Consider the following 23,689-nt stretch of genomic DNA (forward strand, 5'->3'; position numbering starts at 1 on the left):
GATTGCTCCAGAGGGTCTTACGAAGCATTTTGTTCAGTTTGGTAATTTGGGAAGAACATCTAAACAATGGTGCACTATTATGCATCTCATTTGGAAAGAACGAAATAATATGATTTTTAAGAACACGAAAAGTACTTCTCTTCAGCTAATAGACAAAATTAAGCTCCTTTCTTTTTGGTGGCTTAAAGCAAAATATGTTTCTTTTGTGTGTGGCTATCATAACTAGTGGCTTAGCCCTCTTATATGTATGGGCATTGGTAGGTAGGATACTTTTTTGGTGGCAATATATTTTATTTTGGTTTGTTAAAAAAAATTAATAATATATAATGTTTTTCACAATAATTTTTTTTTATATTTAAACCAAGCTCTTGCTATAAGGCATTGGTCATCATAAAAAAAAATGGATGTTATAGTTTATAGGGTTAAATATGATTTTGGTCCCTATAAATATATCAACTTTTCGTTTTAGTCCCTCTAAAATTTTCCTTCAACTTTTAGTCCCTTAAAAATTTTCAATCTTCACTTTTGGTCCCTCTAAAATAAAATCATATGTAGAATTCGTATTTTTGAATAAAATTTTGCAGAAAAATTCATAGTATTATAAGAATCTCTCCCAAAAAAATTTAGAATTTTTTAAAAGAACATGAATTTAATATGAATTTTTATATTTTTGATAGTTAAAAATTCATATTAAATTTATGTTTAGTTAAAAAATTCTAATTTTTTTTGGGAAATATTTTTACAATATTCTACACATTTCTGCACAATTTCATTCAAAAATACTAAAATTAACTTTAAAATAGGGACCAAAAGTAGTGATTGAAAATTTTATAGGGACTAAAAGTTGAAGGAAAATTTTAGAGGGAGTAAAACGAAAAGTTGGTATATTTATAGGGACCAAAAACATATTTAACCCTAGTTTATAATATAGGTCAAATACATAATTATTTTTTATCTAGTTGTCTCTTATAAAAAGAAGGGTTATTAGTGTTTTACCCCCTGTAATATAAGTTATTTGGATAAATCTTTGCCAAAGTTGAGGACAATATTTTTAAATCTAGAATTGGTGGACTAAAATGGTAAATCAAATGAACAAAATTTCATTTAAAACTAAGTGACAGGAATCAAGTGGTCAATGAGCTTCCCTAACACGAATATTTCGAAGGAATAATAGTTTGATTATTAGAGCTCATTTTCCTTAAATATTAGAGGGTTAACGCAATTATTTTTATTTTTTATTTTTTCGTATTTAAAGCATTAATAATTTAATAATGCCTTTGTCCCCAATATATATATCATTGGGGCATAAGACTTAAACATGCATCCCGTTCATTATTTGAAATCTTCTCTCCTTTGCAATATGGAACTCAAATCTCCCTTCTTCCTAATTTCCTCCTTCATCTTCTTGCTAATTTTCCTAGCAAAGATCTACAAGCATAAAATCAAAGTGAGGAGCCATAAACTTCCACCAGGACCATGGAAGCTTCCTCTAATAGGAAACTTGCATCAAATTGCATTTGCAGGAAAACTTCTACACCATACAATTAGAGATCTATCACACAAATATGGACCTCTTATGCATCTTCAGCTTGGTGAAATTTCTGCCGTGGTTGTTTCATCCCCTAATTTGACCAAAGAAATAATGAGGACACATGATCTTTCTTTCGTTGAGAGGCCACGATTCCTTGCTCCGAATATAATAACCTATGAATCAAAAGATATTCTCATGTCTTCATATGGTGATTATTGGAGACAGATGAGAAAAATATGTACATCAGAACTTCTTAGTGCTAAAAGGGTCCAATCTTTTTCTTCCATTAGAGAAGATGGGGTGGAAAAGATGATACAATTCATTCATTCCACTTCTTGTCAAGATCCACTTGATCTTTCTAAAATGATTAGTTCTTTGGTAAGTTCCTTTATTTCAAGGGCAACTTTTGGTAAAAAATCTAAGTATGAAGATGAACTTTTGTGTTTGCTCAAGCAATCAATGGAAATGGTAAATTATTTTGATGTTTCTGATGTGTTCCCTTCATTTAAACCTATTCATTTCATTAGTGGGATGAAACCTAGATTGAAGAATTTTCAAAAGAAGTTAGATATGATTTTTGAAAAAATTATAAACGCGCATCAATCAAACCATGACCTGCAAGGTGAAAATATAGTTGATGTTCTTCTGCGCATTCAGCAAAGCGGCAGTCTTAATATCCCAATCACACATGACAATGTCAAAGCCGTGATATGGGTTAGTTACTACACTAAATTAATTCCTCTATCATATCATATCATATCATATCATCTCATATAGTATTAATCATCTATATGTCCTCGTGAGTTTAACTCAGTTATCATGAACAATGCATAATGTATGCAAGGTTCAAACTCCAACCACTAAAAAAAAAAATCCATCTATCATATCATATCATATAGTATAAAAATTTACTATTTTATAAACTTGATCATTTTATAAAATTTTCAGACGTATAAAAAATGCTTAATTAGTGAAATAATCCTTGTAATATACATGAGGTCTATAAACGTCTAAGTAAAAATAAAAATATATATTTTTACTCTGTAATTTGATATACTTTTTATTTTTTATTTTTTTATGCATAATATGGTCTCCGGTAATTTAGTCACACATGAAAGGCTGATATGACATAGTATTTTTTTTTTTTTTTAAAGGTGATATGACATAGAATCTTGTTGTATGGCTGCTGCCATGTGGATTTTTTTTTATGACGAGTCATTTTCTTATATTTTTTTTCTCAATTATTTTTCTTAACATTGAAAGAGGGAATAATATAAAGAAAAAAAAATGGATCATTTTAACTTGTAGACATATGTGTCATTTGATTGTCAGAATATGGAGACATGATATTATATATTAATTATATCCTGTTTAAATTTTATGTTTGATGCACCAAACAGATATGATGAAATAAATCACTTTTTTTTTTTTTTTATCATATTCTGACTTTCTTTTGTAATTTTTATCCTGAATAGGTAAAAGCTACTCCTATCGTGACATAATTAGAAATTTATTCCTTATTTAATACCTTACTTATATGCAATTAATTACATGTCTTTTTTAAAGTAGTATTTAATTAGTTACGAGATTAATTTTCTCATTTATTTATAATAAAATAATGATATACTATTAGTTATCATGTGGGCATCAACACATGATATGATTAATGATTATCATGTCAATATCATATGATTCATATCATGTCTTTATCCATACATATACAATATTTTATCTTTATCCTATCATGACCATCAATAAAATCTACAAAAATGGCCTAGAGGTCAAAATTTTACATGATTTTTTGCATGTTTATTTAGAACATTATAATAAGGCATCCCAAATAAAATCAAAAAATTTCTGACAATGAACAGATTAATTATGAGTTTTTTTAAGAGACAAAAATTTAATAACCAAACTCATAATTGAAACACAATTATACATCCAACTACCTCGAAACCTAACCAATGCCCTCTATTATTTTGGTGTTTGTTACATTGCAACATCATGTCATTTTTTTTGTTATGATGACAAGATTTTTTTTTTTCATAGGACATGTTTGCTGGTGCGAGTGATTCTTCAGCAATAACAATAGATTGGGCTATGTCAGAGTTAATGAAAAACCCTAGAGTGAGGATGAAAGCACAAGCTGAAATAAGAGAAGTTTGTAAAGGTAAGAAGAGAATTTATGAAAGTGATTTGCATGAACTTAGTTACTTGAAGTCAGTGATCAAAGAAACCCTGAGGTTACACCCACCTGGTGCAATACTTACAAGAGAATGCAGGGAAGCATGCAACATAGGAGGATATGAAATACCTATAAAGACTAATTTAATATTAAATGCATGGGCAATTGGAAGAGATCCCAATCATTGGTCTGATGCAGAGAAGTTTATACCTGAGAGGTTTCATGATAATACTGGTTTTGATTTTAATAAAGTGAATGATAATAGCTTTCAGTACATCCCTTTTGGAGGAGGAAGAAGAATGTGTCCAGGAGTTTTGTTTGGTTTAGCAAATATTGAGCTTCCTCTGGCTGCCTTACTTTACCACTTCGACTGGAAAATTCCTAATGAAATGAAAGCAGAAGACTTTGATATGACTGAAGAATATGGAGCTACGGTGTCTAGGAAAAACAACCTGTTTTTGATTCCAACTCCATATATTTGATTATTTCCATAAAAATCCATTGTCAACACATGTAACCAAGACAAGATTTACTTTCAATAATTATATCAAATAAAAGTCTACTTTTAAGTTTTAAGATTGAGTTATGAGTCTACTTTTCAATGGTTTATATTAAGAAAAACTCTAGTCCCAAATCGGATAGATATAACTCTTGATAAGAGTTTATAAAGAGAGACACTCCTAATCTTAAAAATTGATTATATAAGGATGAGTTAGATCCTAATTTCAACATTGGATCAGAGCCAATCAATTGGGTCACCTACCATTTATATACACGCACCAAACCCAATAGTGTTGGGCATGAGGGGTGTATTGGAAAAACTCAATTAGATCACACCCACCATTTATATACACGCACCAAACACAATAGTGTTGCGTGCAGGGGGCCCTAGGCATAGGCCATGAGTGAGACGGCCTAGGGCTCATGCCGGTAGGGGACCTAAAAAAGAATTATTTGTGGGGGTTCATATAGCACGAACTGGATTTTGGGGGCTTTATATAGTAAAATGTACCAACAGGCCCGAAACTTTGACATTGTAGACTGGGCTGAGGTCTGTTATTGCTTTGGCCCTTTTGATACATTTTGCTATATACCCCCCATATAAAACAAAGCTTTCTATTTACACCCTCCCAAGTAAAAAATTGTACCCTTTGTTCCTATTAATGTGCCAAGAAATTTATGATAATTTTTGGGGCCCTTTGTTCCTAATAATGTGTCTTACTAATATTAAAAATATTTTGATATTTATTATCTAAAAAATTAGGAGAATCTTCACAACAAAACAAATTATATTTTAGTTAAAAATAAGTCTACTAGAGAAATTTAAGTCTACACTGCAGGAGTAATTGTTCTCTTATTCTATGGTATTTTGTTTAGTTTTGATTTCTATTGTATTTTGTTCTCTTATTCTATGGTATTTTGTTGCGTGCGAGGGGTGTATTGGGAGAACCCAAATCCCACATCAGATTGATATAGCCTTTTTTTATTTTTATAAAAAGAGACATTTCTCACCATACAAGATAGTTTGGTAAGGATGAGTCCAATTCCAACAGATTATACTCCCAAGTTTTAATACCTTGGAATTATTCATGCCCAACAAGTATGTAAGATTTATATAGAAGCACCAAACTCAATAGTGATGAGCGTGAGTGGTTTATTGGGAAAAACTCAAATTCCACATCAGATCGATAAAATACAAACCGGTTTGATAAGGATGTGTCTTATTCTAATAGGTTATACTCCCAAGTTTTAATACATTGAAAATTTTCATGCCCATCAAGTATGTAAGATGTATGTACGCTTGCACCAAACCCAATAGTGCAGGGTGTGAATGGCGTAATGGGAAAAACCCAAATCCAATATCAGATAGATTTGATTTTTTTTTAAATAAAAAGAGTAATTCCTCGTCATACAAGCCGGTTTTGTAAGAATGAAACTAGGTTTTTGATATATATATATATATATATATATATATATATATATAGAGAGAGAGAGAGAGAGAGAGAGAGAGAGAGATGAGGCTAAGGAGGTATATAGAGGAGCTTGGAGAGAGGCTCATTTGTGGAACTCACTGTTGCTGAAAAACTTTATGGTAAGAGGGAGAATTCTTCATCTTTGTGTCCTTAATTTTTGAAAAGGGGAGAAAAGTGTACTCAACCCTCATCTTGGTGTGTCCATTAAGTCTGAAAATTAGAATTGTTATGAGCTTTATGATGTATGCTATAATCATAGGAAAACAGTAGAGATAATTAGTGATGATTGGTGTTGATAAGTGGTGTTGGTGAGAATAAATTGAAAGAGAAAGATTCATGTAAATTAGGGGTGTTCGCGGTGCGGTTTGGTTCGGTTTCAAACATAATAATCATCCAAACCGCGAGAGAAAAAAGCATGCGGTTTGGTTTGGTTCGGTTGATTTTTAAAAAGTCATCCAAACCAAACCAATGCGGTTTGGATTGGTTCAGTTGATGCGGTTAATCGCGAGATAAATAAAAAAATTACATTAACTCTAATATTGCCAACTAGCACCAAGCAATTTTAATTATTCAAAAAAAGAACTTGAAGTTCCAAAATAGCATTACAATACCAATAAAAGTTATTTATCTAAAATAACATTACAGTACCAAAATAATATTTAAGAATCAAAAAAGAACAACTTGAAGTTCCAAAGTAACACATTATCATGACTCCATAATAAGAACACATCGGTATTGGGCTAGTGTTGGGCTTGGGCTTGGGTTCACTTTGGTATTGGGCTAGTACAGTACTTACTTAGTTTAATAACATTGAGTATTTTTGCGGTTTGGTTTGGTTTGGTTCGGTTGCTGAGATGCAAACCGAAAACCGAACCAAACCGCGCGGTTCAGTCTAAAAGTTATCCGAACTCATCCGAACCAAGTGCGGTTTTTTGCGGTTTCGGTTTGGGTTGGTTCGGTTTGCGGTTTTTCTATTGGGTTGGTTCGATTTTGAACACCCCTAATGTAAATAGGGTTTTTGATTAGTGAACTAAATGTAAAAGATTGTAAAAATTAAGGAATTGAGTGGAGAATTAGTGTTTAAATGTTTGCGATAGGGTAATGTTAAGGGACGAATTGGGTGAGTTATGGGTTCGAAAACGTAGATTTTTTGGACAATTTAGAAGTGATCCCGAAGCTAAATTTATGTTATTCAGGTCATTGATTCGATGCAAATATCTCTTATTCGTATCAATCTTCATCTGAAATTTTTTGAATCGAACCGCACATCTTTGATTCGTATCACTTAGAGCTGTCAAAATGGGCGGCCCGGCCCATTTAGGCCCGGCCCAACTGGGCCAAGGGCTTTTAAGGACCGGGCTAAAAAGTCCGGTTTGAATATGGGCTGAAAAAATAGAGCCCGAGCCCGGCCCTTTACGGGCTCCCGGGCCAGCCCAGGCCCGTTTTTTTTTTTTCTTCATTTTTTTCATTATTTAAGGACTAAAAACATAATAACATAAATGTACACAAAATTTATATTGAACAAAAGATAAATTAAGTTTGGTCCAAGAGAATAACAATTATCCATACTAAGATAATAACATTAACATAATTGTACACGAAAAAAGTATATTTATTAAATTCATTTGCTAATTAGTATAGTTACTATATATAATTTTTTTAGGGAACATCATAGTCACTATATTGTCTTGCAAGATCCACATATATGATATAATTAATTAATTAGCCAATACATGTAAAAATAAATTAAAAAAAGAAAGAAAGATAAAGGGTACTAACTGAGTTGACAGTGAGGAAAGGAAATCATTATGCAACCATAAGCAAAAGGGTTTCAAAAGTGGGGAATAAAAGCATAACATTTTTAACATCATAGGAGAACAAGAGTTAAGAAACAATGATGAAACATGACCACTTTGATTTTTGTTTTTCCTTCATTTTAATTAGAAGTAACAAAATTTCGGTAAAAAAAAATAAAATTAGAAGTAACAAAACAAATGAACATAATTATATACAATTTTTAGAAGAGAGAATGACTTAAATACCAAATGAACAAAATTATTTGGACTGTCCGTCCAGTCCAGTGTAAAAAATTATTAATTTTTTTTTTTGCGGGCTGCCCTTAGCCCGAACGGGCTTCGGGCCGGGCTAAAAAGCCCTGAAAAAATTCGGGCTGCTATTTATCGGCCCAGGCCCTACATTTTATTCGGGCTTTCGGGCCGGCCCGTAAGGCCCGGCCCATTTTGACAGCTCTAGTATCACTCCTTAATTCTGGCCTTTTAATTTCTTTTTTAACCCTTGAATCGATTCAAACATCTCTGATTCATATCAATTTTGACAACATCAGATTTTCCCCTTTTCACATGTCTGAATCGAATTAGATTGATACTAAATCGAATAACTATGTTGTTTTAGATGTACTTAGGCGAGGGAAGTATGTTTAGGTGTTCTAGAAGTGATTTTGTTAAAATAATGGTGAGTCTAAGTTACAAAATAACTAGAGAAGTAGAAAATAAAAACAAATTGAAAATATAGGATGGTGTTTTATTGATAATTGGAAACATTAAAGGTAACAATAGTAGTGAGATAAAATATTATTGAAATCATTGTTGAGATTAATGATTTAGAGTAATAGTGTTTTATTTAGTGAGATGAAAACAATATGATATAAAGTTATTATTGATAAGATGAAATACTATGTTATAAAGTTGTTATCGATGAAACCAAATAATATGTTACAATGTTGTTTAAGGAGAGGAATAAATATAATTACAGTGTCGTTAATTGATGAGAATAGTATTGTGTTTTGGTGTCGTTTTTTCGTGATACGAATATTTTTTATGACGAGGTTATAGGTGAGTTAATTCTTGTTTGTGAAGTCGAATTTTTGGTGAGATAACCCTTGTTAACCATATTGAATTATGGTGAGATAAATCTTATTGTGGTGCTCATAAATTGGTTAGATATATATTGTATAATGGTGTGAAATATTAGTGATATATATGTTGCCAAATTGTGTGAATATTGGTGAGACAATCTTATTTATGGTGTTGATTACTGGTAATGAATATTGTGTATTATGTATTATTCAGTAACACAACTCTGACATACAAAAATTGATAACTAAAATTTGTAACAATTTTTAATTGATTAATTATTTATTTTAAAGAGTTATTATTAATTTTATTAATAATCATAATCAATTGATTTTTCCTTTTGAGTAAGTCATATATGCACGTTTTTTCTACTACTATTTTAACCGTTACAAGCATGACTAAATTGCATACTTTTGGTTATTCTATTTATTTTTTTTTTCGGTTTTCATTTTCCACTTTAATAGCAACTTTTTTTACTTGCTGATATATAAAAGAGTACGTGGATTGGTGAGAGAATATAGTGTGAAAAAGATACACAGACTCATAGTTTATTTCCTCTCTTAATTTTTTCACCATCATCTCTAATTATAAAACATTAAGTTACATTGAGCAATCCAAATAAGTTGTTCATGAGACCTTGCTAATTCACATGTGGTGCTAGCAAGAAGTGATTGTTGTATCCTAAAGAGTATTAACTATGAGACCTATCGCATTGGGTGATCCATCCGGGATGGCAAAATACTCTTAAGCCCGGTGCATTGCACGCCTCAATCAATAATATCGATAAGTTTCTATTCTCTATTTAATTTGATGAAGAGTCATATGTATATATATACACATACATATATACATACATACATATATATATATATATATATATATATATATATATATATATATTTGTGCTATTATTTCTTTTGATTTATTAGTTTATAATAATTCTATGTCCTAATTTTTCCTACAGAATTGGTACCACATGCATATATGAGATATGAACGAAGTGCATTTTGCATATTAAGTGTTGTTGTTTGAAAATGGTGTGTTATGACTGATGTATGAATGTTGATTTCTATATTGTTGAGTATTATGAATGTCGATGTCTAAATTGGTGAGCATTATGAATAGTGTACATGAATGTTGATGATTGAAATATATGCTATTAATTGTGTTATCACTCCTTTTGTTGTTGTGTGAGTGACAGTCATATGTCCACCGCCCGCCCTTCAGTACCTCCTCCATATCCAGTTTGTAAAATAATTGGAACAAGAATAATCCTGGTTGCGCTACCTTCACCGCCACCCTCTTTACCGGTCGCCACACCTTAGACATCCATATTTTCATATCTTTGAGTCAAATTGGAAAGTTGACAAGAAAATAGCCGACCAAACATAGGCGAGGATTATGTTCAACACTCTCTTCCTGCTCAATATTGAAACCCAGTCCCTCGTAATCAGTCAGTGATAAGTCTTCCAAATTAACCTCTGTCATCGTACCCACACCTAAGAGAAAACCAGCACCACAAAATCTTAGAGGAAGAGAAACACAAATGCTCTCACAAAGACGGAGAGAAAACCTTCAGCAATCAGAACCCTATTGATTGATCGCGTTTCGTTTAGTAGTGTGATCACATTTTTAAGAGACGTTTATCGCAATCGCGTTTTCAATTTATCACAATCGTGTTATATGTTATTTGGTATCGCAATCACGTTTTAAGTAACTTTGATATCGCAATCGCATTTTCCGTTGTTTAGCTCTCTCATAGTATCGCAATCACATTTTATTTAATTCTTATTATTATCGCAAACGCAATCACTCTTTGTGTATCAATAACGTTCTCTACTATCGTAATCTCATGTGTTTACAACTATTACAATCGCACTTTCGATTTACGATTAGCACTTCACGAGAATCGCACTATCACAATCGCAATCGTTGATAAGCTTTGGAGAATACGAGTTGGAGAATCACGAGATTCGCATATGTGTTTACTCATTGTCGCAATTGTAAATAAGCTTCACGAGAATCACATAATAGCATGTTGTGTTATTTACTTCTCATCTGTATTTAAGTTTTTTAATAAACAAATAAATAAAATTTTGTAAACAGACAATTATGCACATAAAATTAAGGAGATCATGAGTTTTAATAACGATGATTATGAAATTTTATCGAACTTCGGTTTTTATATATTGTTGGTGGATATTTATCACTTGAATTTCATTAATCACACAAATTTATTTATTTTTATAAACTGAATTGTGATAAATCATAAAAAATAGGAGAGAAAAACATTCCAAACGTCGTAATAAGAAAGAGGACCAATAATCCAATTTTAAAAATAGGTGGTCTAGAGGTTAATTTTAAATAACCGTATAATATCATGTTAGAAGAAAACAACATATTATAAGATAGTTGGTATAAAAAATGGAGCGACAGAAAGGCAGAGAGCGAGTGAGGGACGGTGGCTTTAGGCACCACCTAGAGGGATCGTTCCACCGGTATTCTTCATCGTCGGAAGTGAGGTTCTCAAGGGGAGAATGGGTCCATGCAGGGTGCCACAAAATTGGGGGGGGGGGATGAGGGAGAATGGGTTGAAGTGACACCGCGACGTCGGAAAGCGTTGTGACAGGTTGATTGAGGTCAGGAAGGACAACAGGAGAGCTCGAGGCAAGGAGGCAGGGATGGTTCAAGGTTTAGGCAGTCTAGGGTTAGGGACGGTTCTCGTGAGAATTGGCATAACAGGTATAGGAATTTAGTTCGATCATGAGATAAGGTTGGGAATCATCTGGGGCGTGCGGAATATGCCGCTCATGTTCATCAATCACGCAAGGAGCATAGGGGTAGGGATGGAGGTTCCGAGAAGTTCAGATTTAAACGGTATATTCATAACTTTATATTTTACAGATTTTCCAACACAGTTACCGCTTTTTCATCTGATGAAAGGTTTCGAGGTTTGTGGAATTCTTAAGGATGTAGAGTTTATTCCTTTCGCCAATCTCCGATTCCATGATATTGTATTACATAGTTATCATAATTTGTTTGATGTCCTATAGATTCCTTTAACTAACTATAATAATTTGTTTGATTTCCTATAGATTTCTTTCACTAGGGATAATTTATTCAAATCACTGCGGGACACTAAATACTAAATGATATCACCTCTACCAATCACTATTTGAACATTTATTTATCATATTGTGAAAGTCTAATATCTTTCACAACTCTGACTATCTTTATAGATAATCTCTGTTTTTTTTTGGTGTCCGAGATTCGAATCCCGAACTTTGCATATATTATGCATTGTTCTTACCAACTGAGCTAAGTTTACGGGACAGTAGATAATCTTTTTTGTCAATGCATATAAATATATCACAATCCTTCAATACCTTATGCTATTCATTGTTAATGGATGTCATTATAACATTAGAACCACCTTTACAATTTTTTGTTTTTAAAACAAAGCCACTACAGTGGATTACTTTATTATTATTAAGCTTTAATGGGACAATAGTTTGTGGACCTTATTGAATTATCCCCCTTGACCAGAATAATGGAAGTATGTTGGATTGCAAAAACAATGGAAATACATAAGTTTCTATTTCTGATTGGAGTAGATATTGTGAGTTGGTGGTGTTCGTGTGGGATACACACTCCTTCCATTAATAAATAACCTAATATCCCCACTCTTACTTTTTTTTCTTCTTATTAAAGTACTTTTGTGCTTTCCTTTTCAGCAATCCACTAAATTATAAAAATTTAAATTTTATAACAAAAGAAAAACAATAGTTTTAATTGCATATACGTGCATGAGTCAGATGCATATTTTATTTTTTATTTTTTTATGTTAAAATTTAAGATGAGGAAATGGTTTCTAGTTCAAGTAATGAAAACCATTTATGTTAATTTTCCACTAAGATAAATTGTAGTCCGACTCAAATTATAATGGGTCTTGTTAACCGATGCTCCCGAGGTATTGGTTAACAAACTAAAAGTAGAAATAAAAGACAAAATTTGTATTGAAAAAATCGTTTTTTAACTTTCAAAAAATATAATACATAATTCTTGAGATAGGACACTTGTTAACATTTCCCAATTATAATTAACATGTTTGATTTTCATTTTGATCTTCGATGTTCCTTCTTAATATTTGTCGAACATTAAATGTTAATATATCTTTCTCAAAATATTTAAATCAGAATGTCACCTTATGAGAGTCTAACGTTTTAAATCCAACTTGGTGATATTGTTACTGATTGATTGTTTTTCTAAAATAGAAGTTTTTATTTTTATTTTTTTACAAACAAATAGAAGTTTTCTATGTGTTTTGATCTTTCACGTGACACTAGTACATTACTTTATTATTCTCTTGAATGTGGAATACGAAATTGCACCACTCAATTGGCGTGGCTGCTTGATTGTGTCAATAATATGTCTAGTGCTATAATATTCATATGACATATCTTTCAAAATAAAATAAAATATTCATATGTCATATAGTTTGTAATATTATTAGATTGGATATATAATTTTACGTGTGGAATTGTATTTGCGTCGTCATCTTTAAAATTCTACGCAAGTAAGAACAAATATAGTTCTTGTTAAAAAAACAAGAACATGTACAGTTTTTTTTTATACTCAAAACAGAATAGAAATTTTTTAAATGGGATCTCATTTGCACACTCCTAGGGAAAATTACACTCTTCACAAAATTTAGTGTAAAGTAATCTAATTTCATTATTAAATTTATATAGTGAGATGGTGACAAGTTTGATTTAATTTATTAATTAGATAACTACAAGGCTTGCAAAATGTGGCTTTTTAAAGTAGAGATAATAAAACAGTGATGATATTTATACAATCATTTGATTACAATTTTTGTGAAAACTTTTTTTTTATTGGTTAAAAACAATAGAGAGAGAGAAATGAAGAGAGATGATAAGAACATCATGTAAATTTGAGAGAGAAAATTGTTCAAAATTCGTCAGTAAATAATTGTAGAAATATCATTTTTCATAATAAAATGGGGTAATAGTCTCTTTAAAAAATAATAATAGTCATTGTGGTCCTTACATGTGTAACAAGTAACCACGGCATTTTTTCAATTTATCTAAATTTTAAAATAGTCTCTGACTGTACACTCCGTTAGTTAAAATACTTTTCTCATATAGGGACTGATATGACAATAATTGCTTAAGTGGATTGATATGATAATAAGTAAGGGATGATTAATAAAATTCACTCAGTATATTGATAAATTGATATGACAATATTAACGAAACATTTTAACGTAAGAGACAATTTTGACTAACATAATAGAAAATCAAAGACTATTATAAAATTTTGATATATTGTGAGTAGTCATTATGCATTTAAGGACTAAAATGAGTATTACCCCATAATAAAATTGACAAATTAAAGTAAGATCAGATGACAACCTAAGAGGAGCAACAATTAATTATTACTTCATCCGTCCCAAATTGTATGACGTTTTAGGCATTTCATACGTATTAAGAAATATACTTAATATTGTATGGGAAAAAGATATTATGAGTTGTTTTACAAAATTGTCCATAATAAATGATATGAGAAAGATAAACGAAAGAATTGAAAGAAGAAAATGCACTCCCTCCGTCCTAAAATATAAGCAAAAAAATTTCATATTCTTTGTCTCAAAATATAAGCAAAAAAGATCAACTTTTATGTTATTATTATGTTTTTTCAAACAAATCATTTTTTCAAATGTAAAATTAAATGCAAATTGCATTCAATTTGTTCTCCTTTTTATTTTCTCCATAATTTTTAACCAATGAGAATTATTTTTACAACTTTCCATGAAACTTATTCTAAGGAGAACACAAAAAATTATACCTCAAATCACTAAGTGTTAGTTTTCTTAATAAGTGTGAATTGATGTTTTTTGCTTATAAATTAAGACGAAGTGAGTAATAAATAGTTAAAGATATAATAGGAAAAGTAAAATTAATGTTTCATTGGTATTGTAAAGTGAGATACAATTAGAGACATTTTTTTTCTTTCTAAAGTGATGTACAATTTTGGACGGAGGGAGTATTATCTTTTATATGCATATTGTTATCTTTGAAATTATACAGTAATAGGGGAAGACAATAATCAAGTTTATCAAGCCCCTGCTGATCATATTTGTAATTCAAATGTTGACCCTGATATACATCTTTTGAAAAATCTTTTGATCAATGATGATCTCAAAGTTGATTCTTGTACAAACAAAGTTTTATTAAAGTTTAGAAAAGATCAAAATATCAAGATTGTACGGTTCTTTTTTTTTTTTAAAGACTAAAAATTTGTTCAGAGTAAAACATATAACATTTTTGGAATTAAAATAATTTTCATAGATCAAATTTTAAACTGTTTGCTTATGACAATAAACATTATACTACGAACCAAAAAACACACCCATTAATTAAACAGTTAAGTCAGAATCACATGAACTTTGCAATGTTTCATAATGGCACACGAAATTCTTTGTACTTGTCCATATGTTTTAACTAAAAGAAACAAGATACCTCAATATACCTAATATAATAATACACTTTTGCCCTCCAATTATGCATATAAGTTATCTATACACTTTGTCTTATTGTGAGTCATGCCATACTTATGACATATTCCTTGAGCCTTAGACATGTGTATAACCGCCTTATTAGTTAATTTTGTTCTAACTATCAAAGAATTTTCGGAAAAAAGAAACGCAATGATCCAAACTTCAGTCGAAAGATAAGTAAAGTCTAATCAATCAACATAAATTTAAACTTATATTCTTTCAAACAATTCGTCTTTATCTGAAACTCATTAACCGTTAAATCCAATCATTCGTTTCGTAACCGCCTTAATTTCATATTTCAATAGATTACTTCTTAGGATAAAAAATATAAAGCATGAAATTCTTAACTATGCATTTTCCATTCTAGCATTCAACCTTCAACTCTTTTTGGTTAACCTTCAACCTTTATTTTTCTTGTTCTTCTTCTACTACCAAATAAATCATTATCCTTATTATACATTAATAAATTTAATAATTGCATCTTGGATTCAATCATATATACTATTGGTTGGTGAAGCTTTTTATCTAATCAACAGTATCTGCATATGTGAATTGGAGCTTTATAAAAAAAGGTAATTTTTTCTTTTTGAATAAAAGCATTGATATTGAATTTAATAAAAAAAATATTGCAACTTGTTTAGAGTTGTCTGCTGAATATACTGTTTTCATGATCTTTGATTTTAATTAAGTGGGTGTTACTGGTCTAAACATGTTATGAAAACAGTGTTTCATTTTTCTTTCTTAACTTTAAGATGCTTTTAAGTCTGAAAATTGACATCACTTCTAAACTTTGCTTTATAATATCATCTGGGTTTGTTAGTTTTTTCTTGTTATAACTTTCATGCCCCAAATCTTGATTAGAGTACACTAGAGTGCTTAGTTTGCATTATTAAATGAGAAATGATATTTGTATAACTATTTTCTGACAACTTTTCAACAAATTTTTCTCATATACTTACATTATGTTCTTCCTTTCTCTTCTCAGTTTTCTCTTTTTATTATTTTTTATTGATAAAAACAGAGAAAAAGAATGTTGTCATAAATGTTATCATCAAACATAACCAAAACATTAGTTGTTTTAAGAAGACATAAATGTTTTTGATGTCTCAGCAACTATAGTTGAGATAGCGTTAATTAGCTACACTTGAGTGCAAGTAGTTTAAAAGAGAAATGATATTTATACAACTATTTTTTGACAATAATTTTATACTTACCTTATGTTCTTACTTTCTCTTTTTATCTTTCTCTCTATCTATTTTTTGTCAAAAAAAAAAAAGAATAAAAAGGTTGTCCCAAAAATTATCTAAAAATTGGTTATATAAATATCATTTCTCAGTTTAAAATCTTGATATTAGCGTCTCCACCGACTTAGTATTCTAAATTAACTAGGAGAAAGACACAATAAATTTTTAAATACTTTTTTTGAGAGAATTTATTTTACATACTTATTCTTTGTAAGATTATTTTACAATAACATTAATAATCATTTTACAATTATTCTCTAGAGTTACAATGTCAAGTTCTTACCATTAAGCTGAAACTTCTTGGACATTGAAAGATCCTTCAAAAGTATACTTTGTTAAAATCAAAACTTTGTTAAATAATTGAGTGGACTTCACTTTAATAATCCCTCTCTTTTTAAAACAATCCTTAACAAGTGAGGCAATATTTCTACTATATACTTTATAATCCAATCAAATTTCTTTATAACTGTTGATTAATATAATATATTTTTGTTTGTTTTTATTTAGTGGAGTAGCCCCACTTTTGCATCCAACATGGGAAGATTTTCATCCATAAATACCCTTTGGTAACGTGTGTCTTCCACACTATCTCCACACACCCTCTTCTCCATCTTAACCATACTTATCATTCTCATTTTTCTAATAATATTTTCCTCAATTCTCATGGCATCACTAAACCAACAAGCCAAATATGATCTTGAGCAAAATTCAACAACCCTAGAAGTTGAAACAAAAGATTTTGACTACTCAAAAAGATCACAATGGCTAAGAGCAGCTGTTTTAGGCGCTAACGATGGATTAGTCTCTACAGCTTCGCTAATGATGGGTGTCGGTGCAGTCAAGCAAGACATCAAAGCAATGATCTTAACCGGTTTTGCCGGGTTGGTAGCCGGTGCATGCAGCATGGCAATAGGTGAATTTGTCTCTGTGTACTCACAATTAGACATTGAAGTTGCTCAAATGAAAAGAGAGAAAGAAAGAGGAAGAGAAATCAATGATGATGAAGAGAAAGAAAGTTTACCTAATCCTCTACAAGCTGCAGCTGCATCAGCTTTAGCTTTTTCTATTGGTGCAATGGTGCCATTACTTGCAGCTTTTTTTATAAGGGATTATAAGGTGAGAGTTGGTGTTGTTGTAGCTGCAGTTAGTTTTGCTTTGCTTGTTTTTGGTTGGTTAGGAGCTGTGTTGGGTAAGGCTCCAATTTTTAGGTCTGTTTTGAGGGTTTTGTTTGGTGGTTGGATGGCTATGTCCATTACTTTTGGGCTTACTAAGTTGATTGGGACAAGTGGACTTTAGTTTTATATAACTAACTACTTTTATCCGATAATTTTTTAAAAATCGCACCCATCCATAAGTACAGAGAATTTACCTAATGATCTCTCAAAAACGACACTCTGTCCAGAACAACACTTTCCGAGGATTTACTTTTCAAGAAGACAAGATGGTGTTTTTTTTCTTCGTATTTATCCATCCGAAATATATGTCGGGTGGATAAAGAAGCTTTGGGTTTTCTTTTTGTAAAGTGTGTTTTTGCAAGTATATGTAACATGTTATTTATGTTGTACTAGATATTGAAATTAGTTTTGGTAATTAGTATTGAAAAGAGAGTATAAGGTTTTTTATAGTCTCTTTGTAATTTGTATACATGGATGCTATTGTTCATCTATGTTAATAGATAAAGTTTGAAGTTTTTCATTTGATAAGTTTGAGGAAATTAATATATAGTCTTCTACATATGTTTTTTATTTGAAAAAGCAAAGGAAAATAGATATCATTGCACTAGCACAAGATGTGCCAAAAATAACACCAATACAAAGTCACCACTTGAGATTTATTGACATAAGGTTATATTGAAAGCAAAAATCTAGGCCAAACTTATGGGAGTAAAGTTCTTCTCCTTTTTAACAAAAAGCATGTGACCTTGAAATTTCACATGTATAGCATTTTGTATGTGAAATGGCACAAGCTAATCACACAAAAAGATCCACAAAATAGGGAATTTTCACTAGTGGATCCTAACATGCAATACTTGCTTTTAAAGGTTGAAGAGAGACATGAACAGAAAACAAGTCTAGGCTCAAATCATGTTTAACTTCTTGCATGTTTCATGATATTCTTTCTATCATTTTTCTTTCTCAATCTTTCTATTTTTTTTCTTTCTTTCTTTCTCTTTTCTACCATCTACCCCTCCCTTTGTATTTTGTAGGAGAGAATCCCAAGAGCCGTGAAGTTGTAAAATGCTATTTGAGAAGTTTTGATTTTTTTTAAGTAGTTTAATGACTAGAATTCACATTTTAAGGTATATAAATGAGGTGTCGGAGGTTCGAACCCCGACAGTTGTATATAACAATGCATTGTCTTTGTTCCTGCCAACTGAGCTATGTTCTCTAAGACTTGAATGATTTTGATTTGTAGTTTAATTTTTTTTAAGGGTGATTTGTTGTTGACTTGTGACTTAGGTTTGGTAAAAAAAACTTGTTTTCCCTTGCATAAAATATAGCATGCAGTTTAAAACGTGCCACTTTGTTTTTCTTCTTAACTAAATATGCATTTTAGTCAATGAAATTGTAAGTGTCCATTCAATTTATTCTTTTAAATTTGAAAATATCACTTTAGTACGAAGCCTGGATACGTGATACGGATACAAGTACGATACGGGTACACGGATACGCGAGATTTTTAAAAATTTAGGATATGATACGGCTAAAATATGCTAACAAAGTTTTTATACTAAAACTTATTTACATGTAAAATACTTTAATAAATAATACGTGTGATCGAAATAAAAAAATGTAATGTTTTCTTATAATAATATTTTTTTTTCATTCATATGTTGGGATATCAATAGAAGCATCATTAAAAGAATTCAACACAAATTTTGATTAATGTTGATTAATTGAATCTCCTCTCTCTCGTTAACTTCATCCACAAAAAGTATAATTTAAAGTGGTTCATCCAGAAACAATTCTACTGATGCATATCTAATACTGAATTGTATACATTCCCACTGAATTTTCACTAACATTGTATACGTATCTTTGAAGCATCTTATAAGTATCGTTGTGTATATATGGAGTATCTTATAAGTATTGGATAAGTTATTATTTTTTAAAATTAAAATAATTAATTTTGATACTTCGTGGGTACATATCCGCAAATATCCGTGGAGTATCGGTATCCGATACGTATCCGATACGGATACGTCTTCATTTTGGAGTATCTGAGCTTCATTTACTCTCTTAAATTGAAAATTATCAATTAATTTAGTCCGAGAATCAAAATATTGCTTTAAACGTCCCCATCAAATTAATAATAGAAAGGGTTAAATAATTTCCGTGAGCTTAACTCAGTTGGTAGGGATATTGAATATTATATGCAGGTGTCGGGGTTCGAACTCCGGAAACTCCACTTCTCCACAATTAAATTGTGTGAGCTCTAGCCACTAGACTACTTGACCAAAAAATAAAAATAAAAAGGGTTAAATATTTTTTTTTACTCCCTATAAAATTATAAACTTTCAAATTTAGGCAACATATATCATTTATTTAATTGCTAGCATTTTGTAAATTTGAAGGTCAAGATTGACTTATTATATAAATAAATAGTACTAGTAGTAGTATTTTGACTATTTAGTTGGATGTTACTTTTTTTTAGGGTAGTTTGGAGTTACCTAACTTCTCAAACTTTTTTTATTTTATTTTTTGGGAAACTTCTCAAATTGATTTATATGTCTTGATTTAACTACTTAAACTACGCCTTAAGAAGAAAATTTACCATTCTTAATTATGCTTTAACTTACAAGGCAGAGGATTACTTGCATTCATTCACATAGCTAGATAGCCAAGAGTTGATAGGACAGTCCTTACCATATATCGACCAACATTGGCCGAATTTTTTATTTTTTTTCAGAGTTTTCTTCATCTAAAGTATGTTTATTTAAAATATTATCGTACATAAAATATTAACATCTATCTCAATCAGAATTTGAACATCAACTCCTCATATAATGAGAGTCTAATCCTTCTGTTAGACTCAACTGCTTCGATGTCGAACATGCTATATATTCTAGTACTTAGGATTTTGCTGTTGGTTTGGATATAAATAATATTTTTATATAATAAACATGTTATGGTCCTATGTTATTTGGTTGTATCATTCAAGGAGTGTTGGACGAGGAGAAATGACGACAAAATTCAGAATCTGCTGTGCCATTTATTTTTTGTGTTATTTGGAATCCGCATTTCCTTTTTGACAAAATGGAATCTTAGCCTTTTGAAACATTAAAAAAATAATGAGCATCAAGCCATGTTAGACCATCTACATTGGTAAAAGCTTAATTTATTTTGCCTTGGTTATTCATAAGTACTATTATTGGGAAGAAAAACAAAAGGGTGCTTAAGGAGAAGAGTAGCTTCAATAAGCATATTCTCTCTATGCATGCCACACACATTTTTTTTTATTATTACACCATCTGGTCACTATTATAACACTACAAAAAAAAAAGTATTTTTTTCTGCGGCTACAATTTGTATGCACTGACGGTTTTAGCCGCCATTATGCACAATTCTCCTGAGACCACCACAAGTTACTCCTGAGACCTACATGTAGCGCCAGGTCAAACCACTATAATTTACTTTTGTTATTTAATTATTGAGCTGCCACAGTTGACATAGAAAATGGCACAATGCTCAAAATTTTGAAATTATTTATTTATAATATTATTTTTATATTGGTAGAAAGATGAAATTTTTCTATACTATTATTATTTCATAGGAATATATAATTTTACATTTCTATTTTTTGAACAAAATTAAAGGACAAATAAATTTTAAACATTGTCATTGATATATTTATAATTCAACTCAAGTGAAGTTTGATACAAATATCCATTCTCAAAATAAACAAGTGTTCAAACATAAAGTTACACAAACCATTGCCACCATCTTTAGCAATTCTCAAAAATAACAAGTTTCAAAACATAAAAATGACTACACAATTGATGCTCCATGTGCATTGCTTGCATATGATGATCTAGTTATGTTATTTGGGGTTGAAGATTCACTTCCTGCGTTTGATTCCGGCAAAAAATATTACAATTGTTAACTCAGATTAAGCAAGAAGATATTGCCAATTCAACAACCTAAGCAAACTAAAAGTTATATCTAAGTAAAAGCTTGAAAGACAGAATTATCCAAAATCAATTTTTCATAATTGATGAATAAAAAGATTGATGATGAAAAATTTAGAGAAATGCATCTAAAGCTTAGCATTTAGATCCATTTTATAAAATTTTTTCTTTTTTTAATTTTTCAATAATACTGAGTTTTTGTTTTGTTTTTGTTCGATGTCATTTTTACACAAATTAAGTTTATGTACGTACACGTAAACTTAGTTCCATATGCACAAACTACATTAACTAAGTTCAAGTGCTAATCTTGGGTTAACGTAATTTAAATATACGTAGGCACTCCATCACTAAAATAAGGTTAACACAAATGAAGTTTAAGTATGTCACCGCAAGAAAACAGCGTTTTCCAAAAATCCACTCTAAGAGGTTTAAAATCGACTCTAACACTGCATTAGCGTCGGCGTCCGCTGTTTGCAATCCGAGGCTAGGATAATGTCGGCTATGCCGAGTTTAAATCTGACTCTACAAGGAGTCGAGGCTATTATTTCCAACATCTGAAAAGTCAACAAATCATGTAGAGTGAGCTAAACCGACGCTAAATTTTTCATTTAGAGTCGAACACGCAAATTCTAAAGTCAACATAGGTAGTCAACGAAATTTTATAGAGTCGGCCACACCCATGCTAAAGTCAACAATGAAAAGCCAACTAAAATTTATCGAGTCGGCCTGGCCGACGCTAAATGATTAACAAATTTTTTTAATAATTCTTTCACTTTATTCCCTCATTGTGCTAATAAACTAGCTAACACCATTATCCACCAACTGTGATATCATAAAATCAAATGTCTATTGGAGCACTTAGGAAAAGAACTTTATATCACAATATTAACACAATCCATTTATCTCTTCTGATTTGCATTTCAGCTGTGGAAACTTTGTATATTCACGTTTTTCTGTTTGGCCAAAATTTGATTGATAGGTAGGAGGCAGCCATAGAAAATTGCTTTGCCGAAAGACTAGCTTGAATGATCACAATGAAACCACCTAAAGCAGGCCACATATCATAACTGAAACAACTAAATTAACCTAACAGAAAGTTAAATAATGTACGTAGTGAAGACGTATCATATTGCATAAAGACAAAAATCTTAGAAATAGTCACAAATATAACTTGTAAGAATCCACATTTTCATTTGTTGGTTTTCAATTTGCAGTATCCACACAGTCCTGTAGTTTGTGTTCCATTAGAAAGAACAAAGATTAAAAGATAGGAATCTAATTCACAAAAGAGAACCTACCTTTGGTTCCAATTTGCAATGTATTAAGATTTTATTTTTGATTTGCTTTCACCAGAGACAATGTAGAAAGCTTTTCTTTATTACTTGTTTTCCCCAACCTGAAATAATAACCACAATTATTAGAATGAAATTTTAGCAAATATTCAAAGCAAATATGATAAGAAGGATAACCTAGCTATGGACCGAAATTTAAATGCTCCAAAATATATCGGCATTACAATGATACGCTACTATTGACTGAACCAAAATAACAGAACCGAAACATGCTCGCACAAACTTAGAGAGATTTGTTTAAACCATATATAGATTGATAGGAGAGTTTCTGATAGTTGAATGAATGGAAGTGGTATAGTCATAGCATCTATTTATACTAGTTTTAATACTTGATGATTGGTAAAACAAATCTTGTTGTAGCTCAATAGTATGTCTCCAACGAAAAAGAGAAAGTAAGCAGGTGGTGTCATTTGCTTAAGAATTTATTATAGGCAATTTATACTTCACTGCTAAGTAAAAGAAGTTGGTTGTAATTCTCTACTAGTTACTAGTTAGTATGAAATATGGTCACATAGTTCACTCAAAATAGACCACGTAGGACACTAATGCATTGATGGAAAGTTTACTTTATAATTTATCTTTTGTAGGTCAAATATATACTCTTTAACTTTTTGGAAAAACTTATTAAATTCAAAATTATAACTCTGTAACAGGAATAAAATGTGAAACATCCTTATTATTACAATATAGAATATTCTATAAGACCATGTATTAATTTATTGAACAAATTTATGGACAAGAAAATTGAATTTTAAATATTATAAGATTCACGTAATATAGCTTTACCATATAATTTTCTATAACTTATTTCTTAATTTTTTAA

At 30.6% G+C, this 23,689-nt stretch overlaps 2 protein-coding genes across 2 annotated transcripts; both read left to right on the forward strand.

Moving 5' to 3' along the window:
• Nucleotides 1–1,333: 1,333 nt before the first annotated feature.
• LOC25496082 (cytochrome P450 71D8) lies at nucleotides 1,334–4,298 on the forward strand. The gene is made up of 2 exons (XM_013596353.3): nucleotides 1,334–2,245; nucleotides 3,581–4,298. Exons 1-2 carry the CDS (start codon nucleotides 1,361–1,363, stop codon nucleotides 4,196–4,198), a joined length of 1,503 nt encoding a protein of 500 aa, XP_013451807.1. The 5' UTR covers nucleotides 1,334–1,360; the 3' UTR covers nucleotides 4,199–4,298.
• A 12,658-nt stretch (nucleotides 4,299–16,956) lies between these two features.
• Nucleotides 16,957–18,089, forward strand: LOC25496084 (vacuolar iron transporter homolog 1). The gene has a single exon (XM_013596355.3). It carries the CDS (start codon nucleotides 17,050–17,052, stop codon nucleotides 17,680–17,682), a length of 633 nt encoding a protein of 210 aa, XP_013451809.1. The 5' UTR covers nucleotides 16,957–17,049; the 3' UTR covers nucleotides 17,683–18,089.
• The last annotated feature ends 5,600 nt before the right edge of the window (nucleotides 18,090–23,689 follow it).

Source organism: Medicago truncatula, chromosome 6 (assembly GCF_003473485.1).
Source record: "Medicago truncatula cultivar Jemalong A17 chromosome 6, MtrunA17r5.0-ANR, whole genome shotgun sequence".
NCBI classification, from domain to species: domain Eukaryota; kingdom Viridiplantae; phylum Streptophyta; class Magnoliopsida; order Fabales; family Fabaceae; genus Medicago; species Medicago truncatula.

Excerpts from the sequence above, each read along its gene's own strand:
- LOC25496082 (XM_013596353.3), top strand. The coding sequence starts at position 1,361 with ATGGAACTCAAATCTCCCTTCTTCCTAATTTCCTCCTTCATCTTCTTG. Across the intron at positions 2,246-3,580 it reads ATGTCAAAGCCGTGATATGG|GACATGTTTGCTGGTGCGAG; the intron begins GTTAGTTACTAC and ends TTTTTTTCATAG.
- LOC25496084 (XM_013596355.3), top strand. The coding sequence starts at position 17,050 with ATGGCATCACTAAACCAACAAGCCAAATATGATCTTGAGCAAAATTCA.